The sequence below is a fragment of the Dipteris shenzhenensis genome, chromosome 18 (assembly GCF_047967505.1).
Source record: "Dipteris shenzhenensis isolate YYH24624 ecotype China chromosome 18, Dip_SZ_1.0, whole genome shotgun sequence".
Taxonomy (NCBI): Eukaryota; Viridiplantae; Streptophyta; class Polypodiopsida; order Gleicheniales; family Dipteridaceae; genus Dipteris; species Dipteris shenzhenensis.
The window spans coordinates 40,851,868-40,871,143 of NC_141613.1; the positions used below are offsets into that span (position 1 = coordinate 40,851,868).

The 19,276-nt window shown below is 43.6% G+C and overlaps 1 protein-coding gene and 1 pseudogene across 2 annotated transcripts in view; one reads left to right on the top strand and one right to left on the bottom strand.

Annotated features, from left to right (window-relative positions):
* The window catches only part of LOC147891230 (coiled-coil protein), a 192,188-nt gene that overhangs the window by 148,857 nt on the left and 24,055 nt on the right, over window positions 1-19,276 (top strand). For both annotated transcript variants that reach the window (XM_087389275.1, XM_087389276.1), the window contains one exon: window positions 7,848-7,910. In XM_087389275.1, the coding sequence (XP_087245401.1) occupies window positions 7,848-7,910 (63 nt within the window). The remainder of the gene's footprint in view (window positions 1-7,847; window positions 7,911-19,276) is intronic.
* On the bottom strand, window positions 6,474-6,951 carry LOC147891231 (AT-hook motif nuclear-localized protein 10-like; annotated as a pseudogene).

The following is a 19,276-nucleotide window of genomic DNA, read 5'->3' on the forward strand; positions in this document are numbered from 1 at the left end:
GAATAAGAGATGATACAATGCTTTCTATCTCCATCCAAATTTAGCTTACATAAGAATGCCAAATTACAACAATTTCTAAAAGAAACAAGATTTGTCTATGTGATTGATTTGATTTGTTGAAGCTTTTTGCGAAGTTGTTGTTTGCTAGAGTAACCTACAGAAATCTGCTTATTGAAGCCATGATTTGGTAGCCGTCCTGTAATGTACAATATAGTTGGCGCTTTTGGTAGAATGGTGACATCTTTCAAGTTGTACATGCTTTCTTAAGAGCTTGATCACTATTAATCCCCTCCTGCACCTTAGACACCGAATTCTGCATATTTGTGTCGGTGTTCTTCTTGCGTTACTTTTGAACTACCTTTCAAGCTTTGATTCCCATCTCCTTTAATGGTCTACAGAGGCATCGGTAATGGTCTACAGAGGCACAGATAGGAGATCTTTAATAAAAGAGCTCTTTAATCTACAATTTCTTAAGATAAACTTACACATTGTCTTTTGAAAATGGGGAACGAATATCATTTTCTTCTTAAAGAAAGACCAAACAGGTCATTTTGGCACATGCTTTGGCAGGATTCAAAATGTGAGTTTCATTGGCCACCCTGGCATAAGACCCTTGACCACTAGCTTGCAAAGTGAAGCCATACACTATAAATCCGGATCTATGATATTAAGGCCCCCATCCTAAAAGGAAGAATATGGGTCTCCCAAGCACCTTGGTTCTGGTGCCTGTTGACCCTTGAAGCACAATCCATTAGAAATTTCTGATCAGCCTTTGAGCTGAGAGATGTAATCTCTAGAATGACACCAACATGAGAAAACAAACTAGTTGACCACTCCACTCTTGAGGCAAGGTCAAGTCTAGCCAAACTCCCAAAAGGGGGTTTCCTCCTAATGCTCTCCAACACTGGAGCAAACTGATGCAAGGAGAAATTCCCACCCCATATTTGACAAAGACACCCCCTTGAATTCATGGGAAGCCAAAATCAGCCCCCAATCTTGAGTGTCCTCCTCATTGATCCAAAAACCACAGTATAGAATAAATCCAAGGCTGTGTTTAATGAAGTGAGACTCTATGGAGTGGCATCCAAAAAAGCAGCAGTGTCATCTGCAAGCTCACTATCCAAAAGCTTCTAGTCCTACCTAAGAGGAAGTCTCAGCCCATAAATTCTGCTTGGGATATTACAAGGATGCCCATGGCTTCAGCCACGAATAAATACAAGAAAGGACTAAAAGAGGAATGCATTCCAAGTAGCTCTCTCAAAAGTGAAGGCCTCCTTCTCTTCCCCCTTTTTTATATGAGGGTAACTTCACCGTGTTGAAGTCACCCGTAGTTAGTTTCATTTGCAATTTTGCTTATCATATTATAGCCTTATCATAGGATTGTGAAGTTTAGGTTTATGCCTGCCAATCAAGAGTGAATTCCACTCTGCTCTAGAGGGAATGATGATGCTACCCAACCACTAGTGGAAGACAGGTATCTGAAATTGAAATGCAAGTTCCTCCCCTAGTGCCAAGATCAAGGGACCAAATATTATGGCCCAAAGTAGTTTCGTAGCTTTGTGCAATCTCACCATCCAACTTGTGTTCCTGTAAAAGAATTATCCACCATAATACTTGGATGAAAGATGATTGTGGATTAGCTACCTATGGCAGTAATGACCAACGCCTCGAATGTTCTAGCTAACAATCCTCATCGATGGGAGAATGTAGCATGGAAAGCCTTTCCCGAGTGGTGGAAGCACCTCGCCCCTGTGAGGATGATCTCTTGAAGTAGAAGTAGGGGGCAAGGGAAGGAAACTCCACTAGGGACATAATTCCCAAAGCAATGGAAGTTGACACTTGAAGAGCAGTGTCAACAATGGAAGAGGGCACGAACTCTCCTAGGTCACCACAATCAGCCAAAAGAGAGTAGGCATTACTGAGCTGAGGTGGGACAGGGTTTAATAACCCTGCCTATATAAAACAAGACAAAGGGTCACCTCATGTGTATGTTAACAATGGAAGAGGGCACGAGCTCTTGCAGGTCACCACAATCAGCCAAAAGACAATAGGTAGCATTGAGTGAGGTGGGGAGGGTGCCTGTAATAAACCTGCCTATCAAAGAGAACTCAAAGGACCACCTACTCTTGCGTGAGGTCACCCAAGGTTCTCCATCTTGAGGGGAACTTGCTGATGTGTGGGAGAGAGGGTTACTCGATGCTAGATGGGGAATCAGGATCCGGGGAGGAATCTCTTGGCCAGCAGGAGTTGAAAGACGCCCATATCTAACTACGACGCATCTCAGGATCCTCTCGAGCATCCTTCCGTCGGAAGATAGAAGTATGTGACCAAATCAAAAGTAGCAAGAATCGTAGGAAGAATCCGGTAATAGAATTAAGCAAGAGCAGGGATGACCAAGCTGTCTTTTGAGATTCCTGTAGCCCTTTTGCCTAGAAAGACAAAATCGCAGATTCTCTTTCTTTTCCTCCACTACCTCGTAAGAAACCCACTGACTCTCCAAAGTCCTGGAAATATGGACCTTAATAAAAGCCCGCCAACAAAGAAAATGTCGGAGAAGCTCCTGCCGCCCAGCCCTCTGGCATGGGTACGAAGGCTTCTTCAAAGTCCCCTCCAGATGTCCAAGAAATGCTCCTAGCTTTCCACGCGCCAAAGAAGTGGACTCTACATTACCAAAAGCACCCAAGGAAATTAACAGCAAGAAAGAAGTGCATCATGCAGAAGTTGGCTTCAATGTTGTGCCCAGAGAACATTTAGATGAACAAGGCTGACATGCAAATATATTAGAAACTCTTGCTGAGAGCACAAATCTTCCAAAGTGCTGTCTTCTCCACCTCCACATCTACACATCACGGTTATGGATGATGATCTCCATGAGGATTCAATTATTTGGCTCAAGTCTCATGCATTAGTCAAGCTCCATCCGGGTTCTCATCCCCCCGTGGTAGTATTAGAGTCCTGGGTTAGTGTAAATTGGATCAGAAAAGGAATGACAGTCACCATCATCAAGTTCCCTAGAAAAGGGTACTATATGTTCCCCTTTGAAAGAGCGGAAAGGCTAGATTGAACAGTCAACAAAAGAAGAATCTGGTAGTACACCAAGCATGAGGAAGGAAGAGATGGTACTGCAATTGGAGTATTGTCTCACATCAAAGATGACATAATTAGAGAGTGGCAAGATGCTAAATGAAGGTGGTTAGCTTTGTAGTGTCTGACGAAGCGAGTACAACTTACAATAGCTTCCCACTGGGGCCCAAAGTGGAATTTACACCTAGGATTCTCTCTCAAGGATAGGAGGCAATACATTTGTCTTGGGTGACTTTAACAAGTAGAAGACAAGCTGGACAAATCTCGGTTATTAAAGCACTCTCCAATACTATGAATATTATGCATAATGCGTGACAACACATCAGCAACCTTATTCTCCTTCCCTCTCTAGTACCGAATTGTCATATTAAACTCGTGCATGAGCTCTACCCACCTAGCTTGGCAATCTCTTAAGTCAAGTTGTTTACAAAAGTGCTTTAGAGTATCATGGTCTACACCTACATAGAACTCCAAACCATACAAATAATTCCTCCATGTTTTCAAAGCGTCAATAACAGCATACAAATCTAATTCATGAGTTGGCCAATTTCGATGAGAGGGAGAACGCTTCTTGCTTTTGAAGGCTACTGGCCTTTCCTCTTGGAGAAGAACTGCTCCTACTGCATTGCCACTTGCATCGGTTTCTAGGAAAAACGGTTTCTAGTGATCAACAACTTTTAACACCAGACTAGAGACCACAACTTTATTTATAGCGTTAAAACTCTCTTGTTGATTTTGTCCCCATTGAAAAGGTACTTTATCTGAGGTTACGTTAGTCAAAGGCGATCTATCGCGGAATATCCTTCGATAAAACTGGAAAAATCCTGAGAATGATCGTAACGCGATCAAACTCTGAGGAATCGGCTAAGTCAGTATCACAACCACTTTCTTCGGATCCATTTCCACCCCATTAGAGTAATAATGAACCCCAAATATTCAAGTTTTACCATGCGCAGCACAGTTTCTTTTTATTCACATATAGACTGGCTTTCCTCAAAGTATCAAACTCTTTTCTTACGTGTCACGATGCTCAGCAATACTTTTGTTGTAAACAAGGATATCATTAATAAAATGGACTACGAACTTCACGATATACAGACGTAGTAAGTCGTTCATAAGCATGACGAATGTAGCCAGAGCATTGGTAAGTCCAAATGGCATTACCAAAAATCATAATGTCTAAACCTGCTTATAAGAGCGGTTTTATGCACATCCTTGGCTCTAATTCGGATCTAATGGTAGCCACTCTTAAGATCTATCTTGCTGAAAATTATGGCTCCATGTAATGCATCTAGCAAATCATCAATTTGAGCCATCAGATACCTGTGCTTAACAGTGATATTATTCATTTCTCTGTAATCTATACAAAGACGGAAAGTATCATCCTTTTTCTTCTTTAATATCACTGGCGAAGCAAAAGGTGAGAAATTGGGTTGAATCTGTCCCAACTTGAGGCATTCTCCCAATTGCCTTCGCACTTCAGCTTCCTCAGCGAAACTTAATCTATAGGGAGGCCTATTTAGCGGTTCTACCCCCGGGATAAGTTGAATCTTATGTTGAACATTCCGCTCTAGAGGACAACCATAAGGCAACTCATCCCTAAAACAATCAGAGAACTCCTTTGCGATTAGATCAGCCAACTTGACCATCTCTCCATCTTGGGTAGCGTCAGTGCTAGTCGATGGACCGTCAATCAACTCTACCAATGATGTACAAAGAAACAAAAATTCTTCCTAAGTTTTGGAACTTCCATCAAAGAAACTAATGGTCCATGAGGCAAATCCTTTTTGCCTCACAAGACATATTGCACATCGTTTATCGTAAACTAATAAATGTGCTTTCTCCAATCTATGGCTGGATTCTTCTTAGAATGCCACGCCTTTCCAAGGGCTATATCTATGTCAGCAAGCCTAGTCATTTCAAATCCAGCTTCACCGCATAGTCTCGAAGCTCCAATTGGTTAACCCTTTGGTCTCATACTGCAATAGAACTTCCGTCTGCCTTTCTGACTGTATATGCATAGTCAGATGAACTAGTCTGTAGTTTCAGCCTCTTTACGAGCTTGGAGTTAATTACATTGTGTGTTGACGCTGAGTCAAACAACACAATGACGTCATGATTGGCTACCTGTCCCTTCATTTTAATTGACTTCTTATCACTAAAAGCTGTATACCCCGTTGCTACGGACTTAGACAGAATGTTATCAAGTGCAATACCCACTAACTTAGCAACAGATACACACAATAACACAGGTGTTGATCTTTGAGAAGACCTCGCTAGTTAAATCTGCATTTGTTCAGCTCTGGGACTTCCCTCTGTTTTCGTGTCGCATTCTGAGATCACCATCCGATGATCCTTATTACGTGGACAATCTTTCCACTGATGAGGTTGAAGGCATCCAAAACATAAACCTTTCCTCCTCGCTTTCTCTTTTTGTTCTGGGGTCAAAGAAGATTTTGAGTAAGCCTGGGCTGCCATTGGAGTTACTTTTTTCTCTTCACTCCTATGGTGGTACTTGGTTTACAAGGACTGTGTTGGCTTTGCCTGCTTGGCTTGGCCACTAGACTGTGAGGCACTACCCTTACTAATCCATTTCTTCTTATACCCACTCTTTTTCGGGTACCCATACCAAGTCTTAGCCTAAATAACCCCACTTGGCTTGTTGCATCTTCATAGTTCAAGGCTATGGCTATTGCTTCATCTAGAGTGTTTGCATATTTAGCCTGAACTTGCATCTTGATTCTATCATTCAGTCCGAAAATAAAATCCTTTACTGCACCTAAATAACCCCACTTGGCTTGTTGCATCTTCATAGTTCAAGGCTATGGCTATTGCTTCATCTAGAGTGTTTGCATATTTAGCCTGAACTTGCATCTTGATTCTATCATTCAGTCCGAAAATAAAATCCTTTACTGCACCAACTAGGAAAGGGGTTCATATATCTTCATTACACATTCTCTAAATTTATCAGTGTATTCAGCCACTAGAAATTTTCTCATATAAAAATTCCTATATTGATCCCAAGCTCGGGATGTTTCGTCAGGAGGCAAGAAATGTTTTCTAAATTCTTTCTTAAACCAACCCCTCCCAAGTAGTGGATGCCACACCATCCCTTTGTTGTTTACACCACCTATTTGCTGCCTCATTAAACATATGGGTCATGTTATTTCTGATTTTACAAATGGAAAAAGCCTTCATCCCATTTGTGCAACCAGGCTTCTATGACATCAAAGCCACGATCATTTATCCAACCAGAATACTTTTATGGCCTGTAATTGGTTTTGTCAAATTCCATCAGGTTATGGACGGGGAAAAATGGGATTCCGTCGATGATCGTCGACGGAAACTCAACTAGTATCTACTTCCTAAATCATTCCAAGCTTCAAAGCCTACATCTCTATTCTCCGCAGATGTATATAGGACTCCACAGTCTCATATGTTACAGTACCACCATCAGTTGCATGCTGCTGAAGAGTAACATTTGAATTGGCTCCATTTGCAGACAGGATACATGCTATGGCCACATCCTATCTCTCATACAGCAACTGTAATGACATGTGGAGTAAAGCTAGAACCCGTAGAGCCTGCCATTGATTCCCCTAGAGCTGCGGATCCTGGCGGCCTTCCCTTGCCTCACTTTTGAGATGGCGACACAAAACTAGAAGCCGTTGAGATTGGAATTAGCGCCAAGGTCATACTGTCATCCAGTGTATACTTTTGGGGCCTACCTCGCTTCTTCTTTATAGAACCCGTTCCAGCGCTCACATTTGCAACCTCTAAGTGATTGGAAGTTCCAGCGCTCACATTTGCAGCCTCAGAGTGAGTGTACGTTCCAGCATTGTTTACAGCGTCTAAGTGATTGTACATTCGAGAACCAACGAACAGCAACCCTCACCACGTACGCGTCCATCACACCTGGCTCTGATACCGAATGAAACAACCAAAAATCTAGAACGCAAAGTTGAACATAATCTGAAATCTTTGGCGACCAAATTACAGGTGATGGCACTTGATTATTCCACCCAGCCAACCTTTGGTCAAGCAAGCCAAAAGATATCACATACGTTTTTTTGCCTCGTGCATGCTTTATCCAGAGCTCTCATCTCCCTAGATGAATCTAGATGCCACATGTCAAAATCTGGAAGCCCCTTTACCCGCCTCTTGGATAAACATTAATTCCATTTGCCCCTTGGCAGTTCACACAGTTAGGTGCACCTAGCTCCTCAGCCTTAGATTCATCTTCACCAAGGCCTTGATCTTGATTCTTTTAACCGTTTACAATGAAGCACAATAAAATATAATACAAAGCTCGGTTCTCTAAAGGAAAATGTCGATCGACTTTTCCAAGGTCATGTTATCTCATGAGCATAACAAAGACTGTCTCTAATATGGAGAACTTTGAAAATCTCGAACATCGTCTTGGTCAACTGGTTTTAGGCCTCCTAACTGTAGGGTAGGCTGATCCTTGGTAGAACTTTTGTTTCTGTTCTTCATTTAGTTTGTAGTAATAATTGCAGACAAAATTTGATAAACGGTGTGTGGAAACTGCAATATTTGTTGAATCAAGGAATGTTTTGTCTTTGATATCACTTGTCTATCTTAGGCTTTCTTTTGTTGTTTGTTTTCATAGTTTAATAGAACACGGTTTTTAGAGAGTCAAAAGACTTTTTAATTTGACTTAAAAAATTCCAAAGTTGGGTACACAGGTAATTGAAACTTTTCATGAAGTTTTTAAGAAATATTCAAGGGTAACTTTGTTTCAGGTACATTGATCGTATTCCTAATGTAAGGTGGGAGCTGAAAGAGCTCGGTACTGAACACAGTGGGTAAGCATTACTTGTCCAATACTGCAGGATTTCTGTAGATTGTGCAGTTCTGAAATCTTTAATTCCTAGTTTTTAAAGAAGTATAGTGGAGTATCTTCCTGTCATCTATAAGTATGCACAAATCTATCTCAAAATACAGAAAAGGCCATACTACTAAAGCAGGGTTAATCTCGTAAGTTGGTGGATGCATTTGTGGCTCTTGGTCATACTCGTAATTTACCCTGACAGCAGAATCCATTCCCATACTTTTTCTCGGTGTACTGGAGTATTTGTTCAAGCTCTTCCCCAACCTTATTGAAATTCAAAATTTGATGGAGTCCAACCTTGCAATGTCAAAAGTGCTAACAAGGCCCCTCTGGAGTACAAGTTCTTGTTCTCTAAACAAAGGCCAGTCTTGGAGTACAAGATTTGTTATCTAAGCAAAGTCCACTTGTGCCAGAGCGGATGACTCAGTTGTTTGTATGAGGCACATGTACAGGAGTGCCCATGGATATGTTTTGCATGAAGATGGAAGCTGTCAATACCTGAGATTGTGGGCAAGAGTCTGAATATACCTTAACTTAGTGTGCTTGCAATCCAGAGCTACATTCTACCTTTGAATACTCATCAGAGACCAGTCTTATCAAGCTACAATCAGAAGGTAGCCCAGTAAGGGGAGGGAAGTTACTAGTCTAAGTAAATGCTCTTCGGTCAGGGTACAGTGTGCACCTTGCTGATGGTTTAATTACAGATTTTGATAAGTAGGGATCTGTCTTGAAGGTTTAATGGCAGACAGAACATCAACTGTGAGGTTGCTTGATTAGGCTAGCGAATCATATGCTCCATAAGAAGTAGGAGATTTGCATGAAGCTGATTACTTAATACTCAGACTTGGATCACATCCGCGATGTGTAGAGCTGGCATCAATCTGGAGTGGTGCATTACGAACTCTGCCTATTCTATCTGATGAGGAACAGAGGGCTTACTCCAAATCATTCTAGACCTCATAAATCACATGTAACCTCTTGAATCTCCGCCATTGAGTGGTTACTCACCCAGAAGGATGCTACATACATGACTGTTGGCCTCACAAGTATATCAAATAGCCATCCCTGTTGGGACAAATTGATGTAATGGGTCAATACCAAGGTCTATGGTTGTGAGTGTGATCACATGAGTGAGTGTGTGAACATATGTGTGTGTAGGTGTGCCTGAGTTAGGTGTGACTGATGATGTGTGAATTAGTAGGTGTGATTGAATCAATCTAGGAGTGTGGTGTGATTGAGAGATTAGATATAGATGCTCTCTTGAGCTCATAGGTACATTGTATCTCTTGCCTATATATTGGCCATCTCTCTCATGAATGAAAAGCCTCTTCCATCTTCTCGTGTCTCCATAATGTTTCCATTGCTGCTCCAACATGTGGTGTCAGAGCCCCCATGCCCTCCTTGAGCCATTTCTAGCTACGTCATCATCTTCTCCACTTTCTCCATCTTTCCTCCCATTTTGCCCCTTTCTGGCCTGATCTTGGAGCTTCAAATTCTATGAATGTAGGCGACCATTCTCCGAACCCTTTCAGCCATAGAATCCTCTCATATAGGTGCACTTCCACTCCAGAGGGTTTTCGGAAAGTGTCCTTCCTCTTCCTGTGCCGCCACGATTACTGCCCGACGACCTTTTGTTGCATACGAGCTGTAGGAGTACAATTTCGACCAGCCCTCCTAGGTATAGTTGGGCGACCTTATGGGCTAGCCGTTGTTAAAGTTTGAGTTCATTTGGACTAGTGGTTGAGGAGAAATCAATGAAAAAGCAGTCCGGTATTGAAGCAGCTTGTACCAGCGACCTAGGGCAACATTTCGCCCATCCTTAGCTGAGGATACTCTTTGGTATGTGTCCTTCATTTCTGCATAAAAAGCCCTTTTAATAGCTCTTCCAGCTGCACGAATTCAGCAATCCAAGTTGCTGCTATTTCTACAAGCTATTTTTGACCGAATCTTGTTAAAAGGTCATTGCATTGACTTTGACCAAGTGTTGAAAGTTTAGGGCTTTTGTAAATCGGATAGTATTTCACTTATTTTGGTTGATAGTTGACGGAGAAATGCCCCTTAACTCTTGATCTTGCATCAATCTCTTGTTGCATCTAGGAGAAGAAATTACTTTGAGAGATTTTATGCTTCACGTACTTGTGATATGTGTGCATCATTTTTTAATTTATCTCAACCTTGTAAGAGAGCAGACACTGCCCAAATCAAGGGTAAGACCCTCTCATCTATCCTCATGGGCACTCAAGCCAAAAGTAAGATGGACACTAGAAGGATGCAAAATGCTCTCTCAAAGAACAATGAAAAGCTTTGCAATGCCACGATGAAGGATAAACCACATATGATTCATGAGCCTCTCCAAAGCATTGGCATTTGAACATCAACTTGGACACTTTCATCTACATCAACATGGTGGTCAAGAATATGCACCCTATTGAATATATCATTCCATATTTGTCGACCAGACACAATGATAGCATGGAAACGACGTCGAAAAGGATTGCTATTAAGGGGGAAATCTTTCCCACATGTCCAAATTATTAGAATTTTTGTGTGGTCAATAAGGGTTCTTTGCCCTAGGATGTTCCCCTTAAGTGACTGTTAGTCTTATGTGTGAATTTTACCTTGTTAGACCTACGGGAACTTCCCACATAGTCATTGTTCAGTCTCCCAATTGTAAACCAAGAGACCAAATTCAGAGTGAGATCATGTTGGAGTGAGGATGCCCAAATGAGTCTACTGCTGATGCAACTAGAGTGAGTGCCAGGTTGGGATCATGAGTGTTGTCACTAGAGGTGGGCAAGCCACAAAGTTTCCCATGGACTACTGCTAGGGTTGAGGTCATCAATTTGTGGGGGGGTATGTTGGGACAAATTGATGTAATGGGTCAAGACCAAGGTCTATGGTTATGAGTGTGATCACATGAGTGAGTGTGTGAACACGTGTGTGTGTAGGTGTGCCTGAGTTAGGTATGACTGATGATGTGTTAGTTAGTAGGTGTGATTGAATGAATCTAGGAGTGTGGTGTGTGATTGAGAGATTCATGGAGAAATTTTCATCAATTTGTGGGGGGCTATGTTGGGACAACTTGATGTAATGGGTTAAGACCAAGGTCTATGGTTGCGACTGTGATCACATGTGTGTGTGTAGGTGTGCCTGAGCTAGGTGTGACTGATGATGTGTCAATTAGTAGGTATGATTGAATGAATCTAGGAGTGGTGTATGATTGAGAGATTCATGGAGAAATTTGTGGATCTAGATGCTCTCTTGAGCTCATAGGTACATTGTATCTCTTGCCTATATATTGGCCATCTCTCTCATGAATGAATAAGCTTCTTCCATCTTCTTGTGCCTCCATCATGTTTCCATTGCTGCTCCAACAATCCCTTCATCAAAGGGTCTTGGGTGTGTGCCTAGCAGCATTTTCTCTCTAACTGAGCCAGAGCTCCCTGCCCTCACGTGAGTCATGTCTTGGCTACATGAGTCATCATGAAAGTTGGCCTTGCGAAAACTATCCCTAGATAGGTGTATGTTTGCACAATCTCAAACGGCTCTCCTTGGTAAGTGAAGTGGTGTCGATGGAGTACTACCCGTGAGGTGTTGAAGATCATAACCTTGGTTTGCCAAGGTTGACTACAAGGTCTCTCTCTTTGCAAAACACCTTTAGGGCCTAAAGGTGTCTCTGTAGGCCTGTCGTTGAAGAGGAAACGAGGACTATGTCATATGCATACAACAGTATCTGTATTATCAGATCAGCAAGCAAGGATCCCTCTCCTTGTAAGCGATCAATGAAAGTTGTGAGCTAATTAATATAGAACCTAAAGAGTGTTGGTGACCCTTGCTTCACTCCCATTGTGCTCTCAATCCAATCTGACAAGCCTCCAGGGGCCCGTACTCTCCATATGACTCGTACCGAATCATCACACCTCAAATCATGTCTCTCGAGATCTGCATCTCTTGGAGTCTCTTGATCATGTGGGCTTGTGGGACTATGTCAAAGGCCCTTCAAAAAGTCTACAAAGCAAGCATAGGCTTTCTAGGATCTCAATCTCACCTCCTTCGATGATTGCCCATACGGTGAAGATGTGGTCAAGGATGGAATCCTGCCTTCGGAAACCAGCCTGCTGTCCTAAAGCTTGCTGCCCATGTGCCTCTATGTAAGAGCTGGGCTCTCTCTCTAGTACCAATCCATAGATCATGGCCAATTGGTCGCCAATCATGAGGGTGCGGTAGTTCCTCGTGTCCATAGGGTCCCCTGCTTTGTGTATCGGCACAATGGTGGTGGTAGTCAAAGGAGGGAAGCCGTGGCATACTGCATGGTTAAAGATATGCACCAAGATCAGAGCCAAAACCTCATGCCCATGTGCAAAGTACTGAATTTGCAACCCCTCATGATCCTGAGCTTTTCATCTGTGGATCCGGCATAGTGCAGCTCACACATTTAGTGCGGTGAGTAAGATGGATGTGGTGGGCGTGGCCAGAGAAGACATATTGGTTGGTGCCTCGATTCGGACGTCATACAGCGAGGTCGCATACGTGTGCCAGTAGATGCTTGGATCTCTAATGGGAATGGGTGACTTACACTCAAAGAGAAGCCCCCATGCAATGATGGGATCCCCTCAATGAAAGGATCTAATCAACTCATCCATCCTCTGTGAAAGGAAATGTAACGGGGGCGTGAAATTCTAAGTACTTTAATGTACTACAAGACCGTGACAACTTTGGTTTTAAAAGTCCAAGCATGGGCTTAATAATGTGTAATTAAACGCGGCATGGTGCCTAGCACATAAGCGTAATTAATCCCTAGGCCCAAAGGCATTCCAAGGAATTAAAAGAGTGGTTGTTGGGAAATGATGATGTGGCATTTTTAATGGGCCCCCTAGAGGGCCATGTACCTTCAGTGGCCCCCCCTAGAGTTCCAGAAGGCTTCCAAAAGGCTCTAGCGCCTTCTAGATGCTCCTTTGCCATTCTTGGACCTTCTTGGGCCTTCTAAACTTCACATGTGTGGTTTTCTCTCTCATCTTCTCCCTTTGTTGAGATTTTGGACTGGTTTTTCAGCCTCTTTCAGCTGAATTCCGTTTTTCTTCATAACTCCTCACCCGTTTGGATTCCTCGACTTCCGTTTGGCCCGATGGCTTCCCCTCTGCCTCCCCTTCGTAGTGATATGCTTTTCCCTCCGTGCATTTGGTAGAACGGGCAGAGCTGAGCACTTTTTTTGCTGGTCGAATTTGCAAAAGTGGCTTTTTTTGGACCTTTTTGCTTCTACCGCCTCCTGGGCCTCTCCTCTTGCAAAGCTACAGCTTTCTGTTGAATTTCGAGTGGTCCCACGCGCTGGTTGACTGGTTTTTCTTAGTTTTGAAGGACTTTCCGGTGATGAAACTTCTCCAAAACCTTCTCAATGCATTCCTCTTTGAAGCATGCTTCTTTTGAGCCCAAGAACTCCCATTTCTTCGCGACAGAAGTGCTTCTTTTCGCATTTTTCAGTGGAATTCTTGCTGGTCGGCTCTTGTAAATGCTCTATCTTCATGCCTTTGCACTCCTCTTTGGCTGAGAATGCAATTGGGCATTGGCTACTATGTCCTCTTGGCGATTGAGGACTTAGTTCGAGTTTTCAGGGCTTGGTGAGTTGTGATTTTGCTGCTCCAATTTCTTTTTGCCATAAGCTATTGGTTGGCCTCGTGTGCCGCCTCTTTCTTGGCTCACAGGTGCCCAGGCAGTGCTACATGAGTCATTGTTTGATTGGGTACTTTGCTGATTTTATTTTGGAGCTTTGAAAAGCTTTGTGAATGCCATCTGGAAACCACTCAAAGAGAGTGTAGCTGGGGTGCAATGTGATTGCCTCTAGACAGCCAATGGAATTGCACTCGAAAAAGAGAATGCCTTTGGATTGAGCCCATGGGTTAAGTGCACTTATGTGATGGTGTTCTAACCAGAGATAGGCCCAACAGAGCTTGGGATAGCAAGGAACTCATGCACCACAGGCTACAAGATATGGCCGACACCTGCTAGAGATGGTAGTAGTGCATGACTTGATCATATATAACGGTCTCCATAGATGGCCATTATCCGGAGGGCTCACCTATTTCCCACAATGGATTATTTGATGGGCTCCCGAGCCTTACTGCAACTCCCCCCTAGTTTATGCTGACCACTCCTATCTAGCATTCTGCATCTCGATCACCATGCTAGCCATAGGACGGGACCCACTGGTCCCCACCCATGTTCAGATACACTTTGACCATGCCCTTGATTGCTGTTTACATGAGCCACTTGTCTTCTGAGCTATCAACCTCCCTTGGAGATGATAGAGATCTTACCCATGCCTAGGACACTCTGGTATACGTGATTCAGGATGCCACCGCCAGATCTTTTCCCACTCAATCTACAACACGTCCCCTAGTTGGGACCCATGGTTGATGATGAGTACCGAGAGATGAGATCTCACCTCGTACGGGAGCAAGCCTTGGGGCACAACGGATATCATATCGCAAAGACATGCTTTCCTTTCACAAAGGATATCGTATCGCCTTGGAAGAGACGGGCTTTCCTGAAACTGGCCTCTAATCACTTAGAGGGCAGTGGAACTAAACCTTTAATCACTTCAGCACTTATTTACAGCTCACAAAGCATATATCACAACCATTAACCATTGCATGATCACCATTTGGCATTTACCCATTTGTTCACAAACAAAACCACTGAAAAAGGGATGGAGGCTAGAATGCCCCTGCTCAACAAACATAGACAAGTGCACCCGATTGGCCCCAAACACCGTGGTGCCCCTTTCGGTATTTCTTTGTATTTCACAATGAAATGATTACAAGTTGCATCTGGGAGACCTTCCCTGCAAATGAGCACGCAGCCCCAATTCACTAAGCCTTCGCAAGGCTTTCAAGGGGTTAGATCTGAAGTCAAGCAGTGCCACCTGTCTGCTCCCTATGCACACATGGATATCATCTAGAAGAGGTTCTCCCCCCGCCTAGAGAACTCCAAGATATCACCATACATTAATTCGTATGGGCTATGTCCATTTATGGTGACCTTTGATCATGTGTTGGGGGGGAGTAGCATACTGCAATGAAAACCGATCGTGTGTCAAGCGACTTAACTTGTATCCAGATGTCGCATGCATGCTCCTTCTTCTGCATCAAGATATGAACAGCCTCAGATGTGATCTAAAGAGAACCGCCACTCCTCCAGAGTCTCATATCCCAGTATCTCTCCTCATCCCCTTTCTTTGAGCTGACTCCCAAGTGTACCCTGTCGCTATGGGCAGGCCCCTCTCTGGGCTTTCGTGTGTCTCAGTGTAGAAAATGACATCTTGGTCTATGAGGTCTCTAAGAAACACCCCGGGTTGGACCAAGGTACCTTTTTTTCTTCTCTCTTCTGGGATTCTGCACACGTGCGCAGGTACATCAAGTACAGCAGGCAGAATTTGTTTTTGGGAAGAAAAAGAAGGAGAAAGAGCTCTCTGCTCTTGATTCAGGATCATCTTTCAGTTCACAAAACTGTGTTTTCTTGAAAGTACAGCAAGTACCTTCATTTACCTCGTGCTTGAGGTGAAGAGAACCACATTGTGTGGTTGATTGCACAGTTGTCTGTTTTCGTGAAGGAAATGCCTTGATTTTGCAGAGGACTTTTATGCTTTTACTGGGCTTGAATCTCAGTTTCCGGGTGAGCAGATCATAGGGCTTTTGCCTGGCAGTTGATGCTTTGTATGCCTTGAGGTAGTGTGGTGCCACAGAGCACACATTTGCCTCGATTTCCGCAGTGTCGAGGTGACATTTTCTTGCAGGTCACATTTCTTGTGCAACACTCAGAGAACCTCAGTTGAGCCACGCTTGGCCAGGGCGCATCGAGTTTACTCGGTCCCTAACTGTCCATCGTTGACAGTGCTCAAAAGGTTCATCATTGAGTGTTTGTACGTTGGGATCTGTGTATGTCATTTCTACACAGGAGAGGACAGTGACAGTGACATACATGATGTTTTATGCTCTTCTGCTGTAATAGCACATGCTTTGGTTATTGATGGCCATGACATGCACACCTGGCTCTTGGATTCAGGTGCTTCTTTTCATGTTACTCCTCATAGGGAGTGGTTTACTTCCTACACAGGTACTCATGGAGTTGTTCATCTTGGGAACAACTATGCATGTCAGATTGCAGGGATTGGCAGTATACAGATAGTATTTCCTGATGGATGCATATTCATGCTTGATGGTGTCCGCCATGTGCCGCAAATCAAGAAAAATCTGATTAGCACTGGCTTATTGGATGACAGTGGTTACCACACCACATTTGGGGATTCCAAATGGGTGATTACTGATGGCCAGGCTGTAGTGGCTGAGGGTTTTAAGAGTGATACCTTGTACCCTCTTTATGTTTCCAGTGTGGGTAATCATGTTGTTGCCATAACCGAGCTGCCAAAGGTTTCATTGTGGCATAGCCGGTTGGGACACATGTCTGTTAAAGGAATGTAAGAACTGTCACGTTTGGGTTATTTGCCGTCTCTTTCTTTTTCAGATTTGCCTACTTGTGATCATTGTATATTTGGCAAGCATTCTGTGACTCCTCATAAGAGGAGAACTCCCCAGAATAGAGCACCACTTGATCTAGTGCACACTGATTTGTGTGAGATGCCACAGTTATCACTAGGGGGTGCAAAATATTTTATTACTTTCATTGATGATGCCACATGCAAAGTGTGGGTCTATTTCTTGAAGCATAAGGGCGATGCCATAGATGCTTTCAAGAAGTTTGTCGCTCAGGTTGAGAATCGGACAGGTCGCAGGCTGAAATGCCTCAGATCCGATAATGGGGGTGAGTATGTGTCACATGCTTTTGTGCAGTTTTGCCAAGCTAAGGGCATCGAACAGGAACTCACAGCCCCTCATAATGCATCTCAAAATGGTGCAAGTGAGCGTATGAATCGAACTATTCAGGAGAAGGTTCGATGTATGTTGTCTTATGCTGCATTACCCCATGGCTTTTGGGCAGAAGCCGTGCAAACAGCAGTTCACATTATTAACAGGTCGCCAAACAAGGCTTTGGAGTTGAAAGTGCCAGAGGAGGTGTGGTCTGGCAAGCCACCTTCATATAAGCACTTACGTGTATTTGGCTGCGAGTGCTTTGCTCATGTATGCAAAGAACTGCGCACCAAACTGGATCCAAAGTCCATCAGATGCATCTTTATGGGTTATGGTGACGAAGGTGAAATGGGGTACAGGTTATGGGATCCCGTTAAACGGAAGATTATACGCAGCAATGATGTCATCTTTAAAGAGGATAGTGTACACAAGGAACCCGTGCAACCTGTGGAATACAGGAGGGTTATTTATGATGATGTTGGACAGCAAAGAATGCCCATTTATATGCAGCAGCAGGCTGCTGCAGATAACCCTGTTCAAGAGGGTATACAGGCTGAAAATCAGCCAGATAATTTTGCCAATGATGCACCACTGGATATGCCAGCAGATGGGGCTGTAGAACAGCCAGATATGGTGGTACAGCCACCCGTCATGCATGACGAACAGGCTGGACAGCAGCCTAATCCGGAACATTTTGTTAGGAGGAGCACCTGTGTACAACGGCCTCCTACCAGGTTTGTTCCAGGAGCCAATAATGTGGCTGATTTTATCATGCTGACAGATTGTGGTGAGCCTTCCAGCTTCAAGGAAGCTATGGGAAGAACAGAGAAAAAGAAGTGGGAGAAAGCCATGCAGTCAGAAATGGACTCCCTACTTCAAAATGATACATGGGACTTGGTGCAGCTACCTGCAGGCAGAAAGGTTTTGCCATGCAAGTGGGTTTACAAAGTCAAAGTGGATTCAAATGCTTTACCGCCCCGAGGTATAAGGCCAGATTGGTTGCCAAGGGATTTAAGCAGGAGAAGGGCATTGACTTTGATGAGATCTTTTCCCCTGTAATCAAGATGACTACTTTGAGAGCAGTGTTAGCTCTTGTTGCTCATGAGGACATGGATTTATGTCAGATGGATGTGAAGACTGCTTTTCTTCACGGAGATCTACATGATGAGATCTATATGAGTCAGCCAGAGGGATATGCTGTTAAAGGGAAAGAGCAGCTTGTGTGTAAGCTCAAGAGGAGCTTGTATGGACTCAAGCAGGCACCAAGAGAATGGTACAAGAAGTTTGATGCCTTTATGCAGTCCCAAGGGTATCATAGGTGTGAAACCGATCATTGCTTGTACACTAAACGGGCAAAGGATGGCAGTTTGATGCTACTCATTCTATATGTGGATGACATGCTAATTGCCAGTAAATCTCAGCATGAGATTAGTGCTTTGAAGAAACAACTGCATAAGTCTTTTGACATGAAAGACTTGGGTGATGCAAATCATATTCTTGGCATGCGGATTACTCGTGACAGGTCCAAGGGACTTTTGTTTCTGTCACAAAAGGAGTACATTGACAAAGTACTGCAGCGGTTTAAAATGGAGGGGGGGAAGTCTATTAGTACCCCGTTGCCTCCACATTTAAAACTCAGCAGTAAGGACAGCCCCAGATCAGATGATGATAAGGCTGAAATGGCCAAGGTTCCGTATGCATCTGCAGTTGGTTCTTTGATGTATGCCATGGTTGCCACTCGTCCGGATATTGCTTTTGCGGTGGGAGTCATCAGCAGGTATATGGCAAATCCAGGCAAGAGGCACTGGGAAGCAGTGAAAGGTGTCTTGAGGTATCTCAAGGGTACCAAAGACTTGTGCATATGCTATGGTAGGCAAGATGCATTGGTGCATGGTTTTACAGATTCAGACTATGCAGGGAATGCAGATAACTGGAAGTCTACTACCGGTTATATTTTCACATTTGCAGGAGGTGCTATATCATGGGTGTCTCGGTTGCAGAAATGCATTGCACTGTCAACCACTGAAGCTGAATATGTTGCAGCCACTGAGGCTTGCAAGGAAGCAATATGGCTTACTCAGCTGGTGGGAGATTTGGGCATTACAAGAGATATGCCAGTTTTGCATTGTGATAGTCAGAGTGCTATCATGTTGGCAAAGAATCCGGTCTTTCATCAAAAGACTAAGCACATTGATGTGAAATATCATTTCATCAGGGAGGTACGGGAGGACAAGCGACTCGAGCTTGTGAAAGTGCACACTGATGATAATCCTGCAGATTTGCTCACTAAGAGCTTGCCTACAGAGCGGTTTGCACATTGCCGCCACATCATGGGATTAGGATAAGACCATTCTTATTTTATGGTCTTGTATACAATAACTGTATATTGCTGTAATTTTTATTCTTTTCTCCCCTTTAGGCACATTGGCCTTTAGGTGGGAGGTTGTTAGGGTAAAGGCACACTGCCACCCCTTTATTA